The sequence below is a fragment of the Schistocerca piceifrons genome, chromosome 3 (assembly GCF_021461385.2).
Source record: "Schistocerca piceifrons isolate TAMUIC-IGC-003096 chromosome 3, iqSchPice1.1, whole genome shotgun sequence".
NCBI lineage: Eukaryota > Metazoa > Arthropoda > Insecta > Orthoptera > Acrididae > Schistocerca > Schistocerca piceifrons.
Window position 1 is genome coordinate 85188602 of NC_060140.1, and position 13120 is coordinate 85201721.

The 13120-nt window shown below is 38.5% G+C and overlaps 1 protein-coding gene across 4 annotated transcripts in view; it reads left to right on the forward strand.

The window, feature by feature from the left end:
• Positions 1-13120, forward strand: part of LOC124788117 (pericentriolar material 1 protein-like) — a 392802-nt gene that overhangs the window by 141935 nt on the left and 237747 nt on the right. For all 4 annotated transcript variants that reach the window (XM_047255242.1, XM_047255241.1, XM_047255243.1 and 1 more), the window contains 2 exons: positions 2390-2550; positions 9192-9371. In XM_047255242.1, coding sequence (XP_047111198.1) covers positions 2390-2550; positions 9192-9371 — 341 coding nt within the window. The remainder of the gene's footprint in view (positions 1-2389; positions 2551-9191; positions 9372-13120) is intronic.

Consider the following 13120-nt stretch of genomic DNA (forward strand, 5'->3'; position numbering starts at 1 on the left):
GGTTGTAGCCTCTTCCCGATGTTATTCAATCTGTATATTGAGCAAGCAGTAAAGGAAACAAAAGAAAAATTCGGAGTAGGTATTAAAATTCATGGAGAAGAAGTAAAAACTTTGAGGTTCGCCGATGACATTGTAATTCTGTCAGAGACAGCAAAGGACTTGGAAGAGCAGTTGAACGGAATGGACAGTGTCTTGAAAGGAGGATATAAGATGAACATCAACAAAAGCAAAACTAGGATAATGGAATGTAGTCAAATTAAATCGGGTGATGCTGAGGGAATTATATTAGGAAATGAGACAGTTGAAGTAGTAAAGGAGTTTTGCTATTTGGGGAGCAAAATAACTGATGATGGCCGAAGTAGAGAGGATATAAAATGTAGATTGGCAATGGCAAGGAAAGCGTTTCTGAAGAAGAGAGATTTGTTAACATCGAGTATAGATTTAAGTGTCAGGAAGTCGTTTCTGAAAGTATTTGTATGGAGTGTAGCCATGTATGGAAGTGAAACATGGACGATAACTAGTTTGGACAAGAAGAGAATAGAAGCTTTCGAAATGTGGTGCTACAGAAGAATGCTGAAGATAAGGTGGGTAGATCACGTAACTAATGAGGAGGTATTGAATAGGATTGGGTAGAAGAGAAGTTTGTGGCACAACTTGACTAGAAGAAGGGATCGGTTGGTAGGACATGTTTTGAGGCATCAAGGGATCACAAATTTAGCATTGGAGGGCAGCATGGAGGGTAAAAATCGTAGAGGGAGACCAAGAGATGAATACACTAAGCAGATTCAGAAGGATGTAGGTTGCAGTAGGTACTGGGAGATGAAGCAGCTTGCACAGGATAGACTAGCATGGAGAGCTGCATCAAACCAGTCTCAGGACTGAAGACCACAACAACAACAACAACAAAGTATCCTGCCACTCTTGTTCCGTGACAAGATTTAAAAGAAACTCTATTGCTGTTGGATTAACTTTCCTACATAGTTTGTAATTATATGTGACATTTGTTTGAGTACAAAAGTGTTTTAGTGTTAAATTTTGTGCATCATGGTCTGAAAGGCCATTCACCCTTTTACTAACAGAATGCCTGTCTAGTAATGAAGAATGAATAAAAATATTCTCTATGGCTGTGCTGCTGTTCACCTGCACTCTAGTTGAAAGAAACACAGTCTGCATCAGATAATATGAATTTAGGATATCTACCAACATCCCTTTTCTTGCACCGTCATATACAAAATTTATATTGAAGTCACAACATATAATTAATTTCTGGTATTTCCTGAAAAGTGAATAAAGAACCCTCTCTAGCTTGAGCAGAAATGCTCTGAAGTCAAGAGTTAGGGGACTTATAAACAACAACAATTAGAAGTTTAGTTTCACTAAATTCAACTGCCCCTGCACAACATTCAAATATCTGTTCTGTGCAGTGTTGTGATAAGTCTATGGACTCAAATGGAATACTATATTTTACATACATAGCCACTCCCCCACCCCACAAGGAACTCCTTGAAAAACAGCCAGCTAATCTGTCTCCTGGTAAAGAAAGTCTCTGAATTGTCATACTATTTAAGTGGTGGTCTGACATACCAATAATTTCAGATTCAACGTCTATAAGCAGTTCGCTAACTTTATCTCTAATACATCTCATATTCTGATGAAATATACTATTTCCTTCTCTACTTGGAAACATGACATCCTCTGTAGGTGAGCCCTTAGTTAGAGGGACTTCCTGTATATCAGCTGACTTCGATCTAAAAAAGGTGCAGCTCTAACGCCAACTGCTACAGGAACTTTTCCATGAGTGCTCCCACAACCACCCACTGCACTGTTACCTATAATCTTTGCCAGCCTCCCCTCCCCATATCTATTGAGGTGCAGGCCATGCCTAGTGAAACCTGATCTACTGATAGACTCGACTGGCACAACTGAAATTATGACCCACGCCCTCTGCCATCAGTGCCCCCTCCAGCCCCATGTTAACATGCCTAACAGCCGCATTAAGATGAGGCTGATCATGACGTTGAAACAGTTGCACAAAATGAACATTAGTGCCGTTTAATATTTTTTTGTTGGAATTGCAAAATGCTGTAGGTTTGACTCCGTCTAGTTTTCCCAGCCTTTCATTGTATTTATTCACCCCCCTCCCCTCTGTCTCCCTCTCTTTCTCTTACTGTCTCACATTGTGACACACATTGTTGTATTTCGCTTGAAGTAATTCTAAATAGTACATAATATATTTCTTGTGGCTTTGATTGAATGATAAAAGCATGCACTATTCTTTGTTGATGAGTTTATTCATTGTTATATTTCTGAGCACTAAATTAACTGTTTAAGGTAACAACATTTGAACTATTTATGGTCCTGTATAGTAAAAAGCTTGAAACATATTTAGGAAGCAATAATGCTGCACCAAGAGCAGTTTGGACTCCTTCATCACAGCACTGTAATGTTCCTGAGGACACTGGTAGCACAGCAAATTTTGGAACAAATCATGATGGAGAAGCCAATTCTACCAACCACAGCAATTACAATCCGTGGCAACATGCTCTCTTGGTGAGTGGAAAACTAGTCCTGCAGCTTGTGCTTATTTCAAGGCAGCAATAACTATAAAGAGAGTGTATAAAGGTGAATATTTAAATATTACATTTAATCAAAGATGAAAAATTCTTATTAGTTGACAGAGGTATGTATTAATACATCTAATGCCAAATAAATTTGAGATTTCTTAAAAATATGTTGTTATTAAGTAAATTATGAAACTTGGAATTTCTCCTGGTGTATAAAATGTTCAGACAAAACCAGCCAACTTACAGAAATGCAGCCTGGTGACATCTTAAACAACCACCCATATTTCAACAGGTGAACACACCCTCATTTTTCAGGCACAAATGCAATGAGACAGTCCGGGCAAGGAAACTTAAACCCTTAGTATATGCCATATTGTGGTTCTTGGTAGGTTTAGCCACCACCACCACCATCACCATCATCATCATGAACTGTTTCCAGACCCAGGCTGAGTCTGTTTGGAACATAAGCCTCACCATCTAGTCCTGTTTTCCCCACAATCTTTCTGTTTTCACTCTGGTCCGGTCCTAGCCTCTTTTTTTCAACACTCTCCTCCACATCTTTCAGACATCTAGCCCTTGGTCTTTCTCTTTGCATCTTCATTTCATGTGTCTTCTTGAGAATCCTCTTGTTTTCTGTTCCCTTTAAGAGCCCATACCATCTTAGCCTTGATGTTTCTAGCCTTCTTTGCAAGGGTACCTTTTTCACTATTTCGCTTGAACCTTTCTTTCCTCACCCTATCTCTCCGTGTTACTCCTATCCTACTTCTTAGGAACTTAATTTTGTGTGCCTTTAATGTGCTTACATCTTTTTTCTTCATTTTCCACATTTCAGATGCATAGGTCAGTATTGAGATGTAGTAAGTTCTATATATTACTTTTTTGTTGGATGTATTTGTTCCAAATCATGCTCCTAACACTTTGCAGGAATGCTTCCTTTCTTCAGTTTTCCTCTGTTGCACTTCCCAAATGCTTGACACTCTCCGCCTTCTTCAGCTGTTCACCTCGAATCTTTATTCCACTAGTTGGATTAGCTTGCTTTCTATTTGTAACAAGGATCTCACAGTTGTTTACGTAAAATTTCATTCCATACTGTCTCCCAAGCACCCAGCTGTTCCTGAATCTAATCCTTCCTATTTCCCCAGATCATCAAGACACCTGTGAATACCACTGCTTTCATTTGGTCTTCTCCAGTTTTCTCTGCCACCTTAGTCATTATCTCACCCAAGACCACAATGAAGAGGAGAAGTGAATGCACTATCCTGTTTCACACCACTTGTTTGCTGGAACCAATGTGTCCTTTCATTTCCCACTTCCACGCAACTCAGACATCCACAGTCTCCTCCACTCTGTTAGGTGGATGACGAGGCTCCGGTGAAGCTGTGATAGGCCTAGCAAGCCAACAGTGAATCAACAACCGGCTTTCAACAAGGAAATAGCCTCGGAAAGGATGTACCGAGGGTTGTAAATTGAAAATGGCCAAGTGTATAATCATGAGCATTAAGATATAATTTTTATTAATTAAACTTAGAAAAATTTTTGCCCCCATTGAATAGAAAATTGAAGACTGTAGCTCAAGCAAGACATTGTTATGACATGTCTCCTATTATTGTGCAGGAATTGCCAGTTCCTGTACAGATGTTTAGTTTTCTACAGGTGCTGAGTGGTGTCTAGGATTGATATCAGAGCAGTAGGTATCCAAAGAAGTTGGAAATGAGTCAGAAAGTTTAATAGACAAGATATGAGTATGGAGTTGATTTGGACCTCCCCTGGAGTTGAACAGGCCACCAGCCAGGTAGAATTGTCGTGGTAGATGTCAGTCAGCAAAGGAACAGAGTCCAAAGACCATTAGGAGAGAGAGGAGAGGACAAGATGTCCTGCCAAGCTGAGAGCCGCAGCCAGAGAGGACTAATGTCTCTTGACCATTGCTTCTGGTCACATCCTGCAGTCAGCACATTATTCCTCCCATAATCACGTCATTGGTTGCCCGGATGCTGTCCAAGAAAACTTTGTCTGTCCACATTCTTTAGCAGAACAAACAGCATTTTCGCTGAGGTGGTGACCCTACCTTGCACGTATGCCACCAGAAATTAGAGCACGAGTACTGACAGCAAAGGTTTTAAATAGAAAAAGATTTAAAACTGACCAGGCTGATGGTGCCCAGCACATAGAATTCAGCAACGTTTGGGTTTGGTTTTTTGTTTCATGGGCAGGTTTTTGAAGGCAAGGATTACATTATATCCTTGCAAAGTTCTATGAGGCTCTCCTCATATCAATTTATTCCACAGTGAACAGGATACTGCCCACAGTGTTTTGGAATTTTCTCTCCTTACTGATGCTCGCATTACAATCCCAGCACAGGATGACCGTATACTTTCCGGGAATCTTACAGTTAAGAACCCCCAGTTCCTCCCAGAATTAATTTGCTCCATGTGGATCATTTCCTTCACTGTCTTCATTATTCTATTTTTTTTCTATGATGTTTGTAGTTATCAGTTGGTTGCTGCTGATTTTTCTCCTAGCCAATACTTTTTTAGGTAGTGTACACACTTCAGTTTTTATTTCCCATTTATCATGAATGTTCTCTGGAGCTTTATTTTTCATTGTATTTGTTTGGGCTTTGAACAGGAAAATAACTTCTTCCTCATTTAGCTCTTCTGTGTTTCACTTAAATAGAGATTTCGTTTTTAGCTTTTTGAACTTAAATTTCCCCTCTGATAGAACTATGTTGCTGTGTGTTGGGTCCAGTGTGACTTCTGCTGTTTTTAATTTGATTGCTAAATCATTGTTTCACTAATACAGGATGAGGTAAATAAAAGTGGCCTGAAAGAGTGGAAATGATTGGATGTGAATGTATGCATATTACCACACCCTGTGACGCACACACCACTTGTATGCCTGCCACATGATCCACACCAATTCAGAGTGTAATGTGGGCTGTGTCAGTGTGAGTGGAGCAATGCAAAGCGAACAGTGTTACTCTCAGGGGGAGAAGTTTAATGGTGTCAAAGTGCCAGCAAAGAGTGCCATGCAGTGCTTAACCTGAAAATGGTGTGTGATAGGATCTATTTAGAACAAATCAAAAACAATTCCAAAATGTTCTTGCACACTAGAAAATGTGGCTGCAGTTCACTACAAACTGCTTCTGACTCCTACCAAATCAACCAGATGCCTGTCACGGCAGCAGAGAAACTGCATAACTCCCATGAAACACCATTGCATGATCAGAAGATTGGGGTTTGGAGTGCAGTGTCTGCATGCCGCATTATTGGTCGCGTCTTCTTTCATCAGACGCTGACTTCGGTGCATTACATTGCCAACATTTTAAAACTATTTGCTATAGCATTAATGGAGGAGGAAGAGACCTACAGTTACTTCCAACAGAAAGCAGCAACTGCTGATACAGCCAGCCGAACCATGGTGTACATTTACATCATCTTCACATCTGACACAGTTGTTAGTAGAGGTCAGTCTGGTTGCAGTCCTACCTGGCCACTCAGGTCACCTGATCTGTCACTGTGCGATTACTTTGTGTTGGGAGCCCTCAAGTCTAAGGTGTATTGCAGCAATCCTCATAGTCTTCGAGAACTGCGGCAGAACATTTTAGATGAGATTGCAATTCCAGCACACCAGCTTCGATATGCCTTCAGACACTTGCTGACCAGGGCCAAAAGTGTCAAGAGATGAATGGTGGTCATTTTCAGCATCTGCTACAGTCAGGTAAATACTGTACTTCCTTTTCTCTGCTGTTTTTCTTTGTACCCTCTGGGCCACTTTTATTTGCCCCACCCTGTAAATAATTGATTTGATGTATTCATTCACTATCTTGTGGTTACCCTGCATACATTCGTCTTGGATATTAATTGATAATCTACTAATCAGTCATTCCTCTTTTTTCCTTTTTCACATGCCAAATGGTCTCACTTATGTCTTCTCTTCTTTTACTGACAGTGGCAGTCTGGTATTGGTAGTATATCATCAAGAATTCCCCAGGGAATGTGATATGGTTGTTCTTGTACTCTATATGCATAAATGATCTGATGGGCAGAATGAGCAGCAATCTGCAACTGTTTGTTGATTACACTGTAGTATATGAGTAAGTGTTGTCATTGAGTTACTGTAGGAGGATACAGGATGACTTGAAAAGGATTTCTATTTGGTGTGATGAATGGCAGTTTGCTCTAAATGTTAAGTTAATGCATATGGATAAGGAAAACAATCCTCTAATGTTCGAATATGTTATTAATGGTCTGCTGCTTGGCAGTCATGTTGATTAAATACCTAGATGTAACATTGCAAAGCAATACAAAATGGAACAAGTGTTTAAGGTCGGTAGTAGGGAAGGCCATTGGTCAGCTTTGGTTTGTTAGAAGAATTTGAGGAAAGTGGGCCTCCTGCATAAAGGAGACAACTTGTACGACACCATTGTGACCCATTCTTAGGTACTACTCAAGTGTTTGTGATTCCTATCAGGTCAGATTATGGAGAGACAGCAAAACAGTTCAGAGGCATGCTGCTGGTAGATTTGATCAATATGTGAGTATTATGGAAATGCTCTGTGAACTTAAATGGGAATCCCTGGAGGGAAGAGATTCTTTTTGCAAAGCACGATTGAGAAGTTTTGGAAACTGGCATTTGGAGCTTAACGATTCTAATGCTGCCAGAATATGTTTTGCCTAAGGACCACAAAGATAAGAGAAATTAGGGCTTATATAGAAGCACATAAAGAGTCATTTTGATATGGGTTGCCATTTTTCCCCCACTCCATTTGCAAATGGACCGGGAAAGGAAATGACTAGTAGTGGTGCTAGGTACCCTCCGACATGTTATGTGTGATGGCTTGTAGAGTATGTATGTGGATGTGAATGTATTTACATGTGACAATGAGTTTGTCTTCCCTTTTTATTTGCCTGTCAAATCAATCAACTTGTAAATCTTTTCTGTTTCTTCATGCACCTCAGTGTAAGTTTGCATATGCACTTGCATTATTACATTACACTGTAGTTTAATTTCTAATCTCATTAGTATTATTTTTGCTTGAAATTGTATGTATCTTCAATATTCAACCTCCTTTTCATCATTATAGTGACTCTCCTGAGTTGTATCTATATCTACAACTTTGTAGTCTCCAGAACTTACACAGTCTGGCCATTTTGTCTTAGAAATTACAATTGTATGTATTTCCATTTTATCCATGTCCAGTTTTAAATTTCCTAATTTTCCATATTCTAGTAGAGTTCTTACATTTCATGTGCCAATCTGCTTATATATTTGGGTTGTCTCAAGATATTCTCTCCCAAATATATGAATGGAGACTAACACGGACTATTTTGGAACTTCCTGGCAGATTCCAACTGTGTGCTATCCAAGAATAGGTCACAGCCTGACCTCACAGCTTCACTTTCACCAGCACCTCCTCATCTCCTACATTCCAAACTTCACAGAAGTTTTTCCACATACCTTGTCAAACCAGCACTCCCAGAAGAAAGGGTACTGCAGATATATGCCTTAGCCACAGCCTAGGATGTTGTTTCCAGAATGAATTTTGACTTTGCAGTGGAGTGTGTGCTGATATGAAATTTCCTGGCAGATTGGAACTGTGTGCCCGACTGGGCCTCAAACTTGGCGCCTTTGCCTTTCACAAGCAAGTGCGCCCTCACAGCTTTACTCCCTCCAGAACCTCATCTCCTACCTTCCAAGATAAATAGCAGTTCAAATCAACACACACTTAACTGCAGAGTGAAAATCCGTTTTGGAAAGAATATCCCAGATTGTGGCTAAGCCATGTTTCCGCAGTACCCTATCTTCCAGGAGCTATGGTCTGGCAAGGTATGCAGGAGAACCTTTGTGAAGTTCTATGAAGTGGCAATGAGCTGTAAAACTATTTGGTATAAAAGTGTGGTGACGTGTAAAATGTTGGTATGCTGGGCATGAAGGAAGGAAAATGGCCTGGAGACAGTTCATACTTCTATGACATATAGTACTAGATAGGTTTTATATTTACAAGTTAGCAATTTCTGGGTGATAGGTTACACACACACACACACACACACACACACACACACACACCTCGCAACAGCAGTATTTTAATGAGTCTATAATTTTACATTAATTTACACTGTTCTGTTGTAAGCAGGATTCCTCCTCTTTAATCAGTTTTCCCCCAAATAATAAATTTAGTGCTCATTGATTAAATTAATTAATTGTATTTAATGCCTAAAAAGGCACAGGTGAACCATAAATTTCTCTTTGGTAGAACAGCAATAGTCATGATGTAATAATATGTTGCATTGATCCATGCAGGTATTAATTCGCCATTGAGGTGCTCATTTAGCAATAGAACCATGAACAGGCTGAAGATCAGAACTTATAGTAATTTTCTATTAACATCACACAGGAAGTTTTAATCTCATTTAGTTTGTAGAAAGATTTGATGGAACTGGTAATTACAATGTCTTCAATATGCTAATTTCAGATTAAGTGGCCTGAAAAAGAAGAGAGCACTCTTTTTTTTTTGTATTTTGGTGCGTTTTTCCAGTGAGGGCTTCTGTTTATCATGACTTAATATAATTTTGCTTAAGGGTGTATGTCGCAAATGATATCTATATTCAGTCTGCTATTTTTGCACAGCTGGAACAGCAACAGCAACAACAACACCAGCAGTACAATGCAAATAGTTATTACCAACAACTTTGGGCAGCAAGTCAAGTGCAACAACAGCAAGCTTTGCTTACAACTGTTAATCAGTGCTGTCAAATGCTATGGTCTCAACAGCGGGAAATTGCATCACTACGTGCTGCTGTGAGTGCAGTAAGTATTAAAAATCATTTTAGGTATTCTTTAATTCATATAAAAAATATTACGTTACAAAATCTCGGTATAAAATTTTGCATTTTTCCTAATTTTCTCAGCAATAAACTTTTATATACTTAGAAGTATATAATAGACATACATACATACATTAATCCTTGTTCCATAGATCATGAATATGACATTTTGTAATGGTATGGAACATGTCACTTTAACATAAATTTTCTTTACACAAAATAATTGATTAATTAATTTTTTTCTCTTACTACTTCATATCTAAGACTTCATCTATTGAGTAGAAGGAGTTGGCATTCAGAAACTCTTTTAATTTGCTTTTAAATGTTGGTTGGCTATCTGTCAGACTTTTTATACTATTTGGCAAATAACCAAATATTGTTGTCGCAGCATAATTCACCCCTTTCTGTGTCAAAGTGAGATTTAATCCATAATAGTGTATATCATCCTTTCTTTTAGTGTTGTAGCTATGCACTTTGCTGTTATTTTTGAATTGGGTTGGGTTATTAATGACAAATTTCATAAGTGAATATATGTATTGCGAAGGTACTGTGAATATCCCATGTTCCTTAAATAAATGTTTACAAGGTGATCTTGGGTGGGCTCCAGCTATTATTATGATTACACACTTTTGTGCAATGAATACTTTCTCTCTTAATGACAAATTGTTCCAAAATATTATGCCATATGAAAGCAGTGTATGAAAATAGGCATAGTAGGCTAATTGGTTGCACAGGTCACACCAATATTCAAGAGAGGTAGTAGGAGTAATCCACTAAATTACAGGCCCATATCGTTAATGTCGATATGCTGTAGGGTTTTAGAACATATATTGTGCTCAAACATTATGAATTACCTCAAAGAAAATGATCTATTGACACACAGTCAACATGGGTTTAGAAAATTCGTTCCTGTGAAACACAACTAGCTATTTATTCACATGAATTGGTGAGTGCCATTGACAAGGGATATCAGATCGATTCCGTATTTCTGGATTTCCGGAAGGCTTTTGACACTGTACCACACAAGCGGCTCATAGTGAAATTGCGTGCTTATAGAATATCATCACCGTTATGTGACTAGATTTGTGATTTCCTGCCAGAGAGGTCACAGTTTATAGTAATTGACGTAAAGTCATTGAGTTAAACAGAAGTGATTTCTGGTGTTCCCCAAGGTAGTGTTTTTGCTGTTCCTTATCTATATTAACAATTTTGGAGACAATCTGAGCAGCTGCCTTCAGTTGTTTCCAGATGACGCTGTCGTTTATCGACTAATAAAGTCATCAGAATATCAAAACAAACTGCAAAACGATTTAGAAAAGATATCTGAATGTTGCGAAAAGTGGCAGTTGACCCTAAATAACCAAAAGTGTGAGGTCATCCACATGAGTGCTAAAAGGAACGTATTAAACTTCAGTTACATGATAAATCAGTCTAATCTAAAAGCCATAAATTCAAGCAAATACCTAGGTATTACAGTTACGAACAACTTAAATTGGAAGTAACACATAGAAAATGTTGTGGGGAAGGCAACCAAAGACTGAGTTTTATTGGCAGGACACTTAGAAAATGTAACAGGTCTACTAAGGAGACTGCCTACACTACGCTTGTCTGTCCTCTTTTAGAATACTGCTGCGCAGTGTGGGAGTCTTACCAGATAGGACTGATAGAGTACTTCGAAAAAGTCCAAAGAGAGGCAGCACGTTTTGTATTATTGCGAAATATGGGAGAGAGTGTCTTAGAAATGATACAGAATTTGGGCTGGACATCATTAGAAGAAAGGCGTTTTTCATTGCGATGAGATCTTCTCACCAAATTCCAATCACCAACTTTCTCCTCCGAATGCAAAAATATTTTGTTGACACCGACCTACATAGGGAGGAATGATCAACCAGATAAAATAAGGGAAATCAGAGCTCATGCGGAAAGATATAGGTGTTCATTTTTTCCGCGTGCTATACGAGATTGGAATAATAGAGAATTGGTGAAGGTGGTTGGATGAACCCTCTTCCAGGCAGTTAAATGTGATTTGCAGAGTATCCATGTAGATGTATTGATATGCTTATTACCAAAATTTTCAATAACCCTAATAGCATAAGTAGCCGAACCTAACCGTTTCAGCAGATTATCGATGTGTTTCTTCCAGTTCAATTTCTCATCATTGCACACACCCGGAAATTTTGAGTATTCTGCCTTAGCAACAGACTTTCATTAATAGTCAATATTTATCAATGGTGTTATGCCATTTACTGTGCAGAATTGTATAAACTGTGTCTTCTAAAAATTTGGTGAGAGTCCATTTGCAGACAACAACTTAATAATTTTCTGAAAGACATTATTTGCATTTTCCTCAGCTGATTCTTGCTTCTTGGGTGTGATTACTATACTTCTTTCACCAGCAAAGAGAACTAGCTTTGCATCTTCATGAATATAGAGTGGCAAGTTGTTAATATATATTAAGAACAATAAGGGACCCAAGACTGAACCCTGTGGGAAACGATTCGTGATACCTCCTCAGTTAAAGGACCCTGCTGGTTTTTGCAGACTATCTGTACTGTTAATTTCAACCTTCTGCATTCTTACAGGTCTCGCGTCCGTCGTAATTTAATATATATATTATTATTGTTATTATTATTTTTTGATTGTTGCCGACTTACGTGGTGGGCCTTAATAAAAATGATATTTAAGTTGAACAATGTAATAAACTTTTCATATTAATTTCCTCGGCTAGTCAGTTCACTTTAAAGCAAAAGATCTTTAGTTATTAATTAAAATTGCGGCCCACACACGCGCGAGAGTATTTTTCTTACCTCCGTTAAGAATTGTATTGTAGTCAGAGTCCTGGCTCTGGCTCTCGGCTATGGTACTGAAAATAAGAATCTTAAAGCTAAGTATTTCTGCAACTTCATGCGGCTGTGGAGAAAAATTAATATTATGCTAATAGCGGGCGAGTTTTCCGCTCCCGCTCCCTTTTCATAAGTTAAATTCACCACGTAATGGCGTCGTTGGCTGCATCGGCCGCTGCGATTGTTGAGCTGTAATTTACTTGAATGCAGGTTAATTCAAGGAAGGCGGACATGAAATCGGGATCACCTCTTACAAATTAAAAGTGCACAATAATATTAAATCGGTATATTATATGCTTAACTCATACAAATATGCTTACATTTGTCAGCACACGCAAGATGTCCCTCTAGACACCATAAAGACAAGTGAAGAAGTGAAGTCGACTAAAAAATTAACAAAAGAGCGTATCTTGTCGACTCTTTAGATCATTCTGTCACAAATTATTTTTTTGCGATCTAAACCTACACAGAGAAATTATTATTTTACGGCTACATGATAAAAAATTTGGCACTGGGGACGCTATACAGGTAAGTATGAATTTAACCGTTTGTGCACTGTCCCGCTCATACCACAAAACTTGAGCTTATCTAGAAGAATTTCATGATTCACACAATCAAAAGCCTTTGAGAGATCACAAAATATCCCAATGGGGTGATATTTGGTTATTCAATGCATTTAATATTTGATCAGTAACAACGTTTATAGCATTTTCTGTTGAGAAGCCTTTCTGAAAACCAAATTGACATTTTGCTAGTACTTCATTTTTACAAATATGTGATGCTACTCTTGAATTCATTACTTTTTCAAGAATTTTGGATAAAGCTGTCAGAAGTGAGATTGGGTGGTAGTTGTTAGCATCAGATCTATCCCCTTTTTTATGCAATGGTT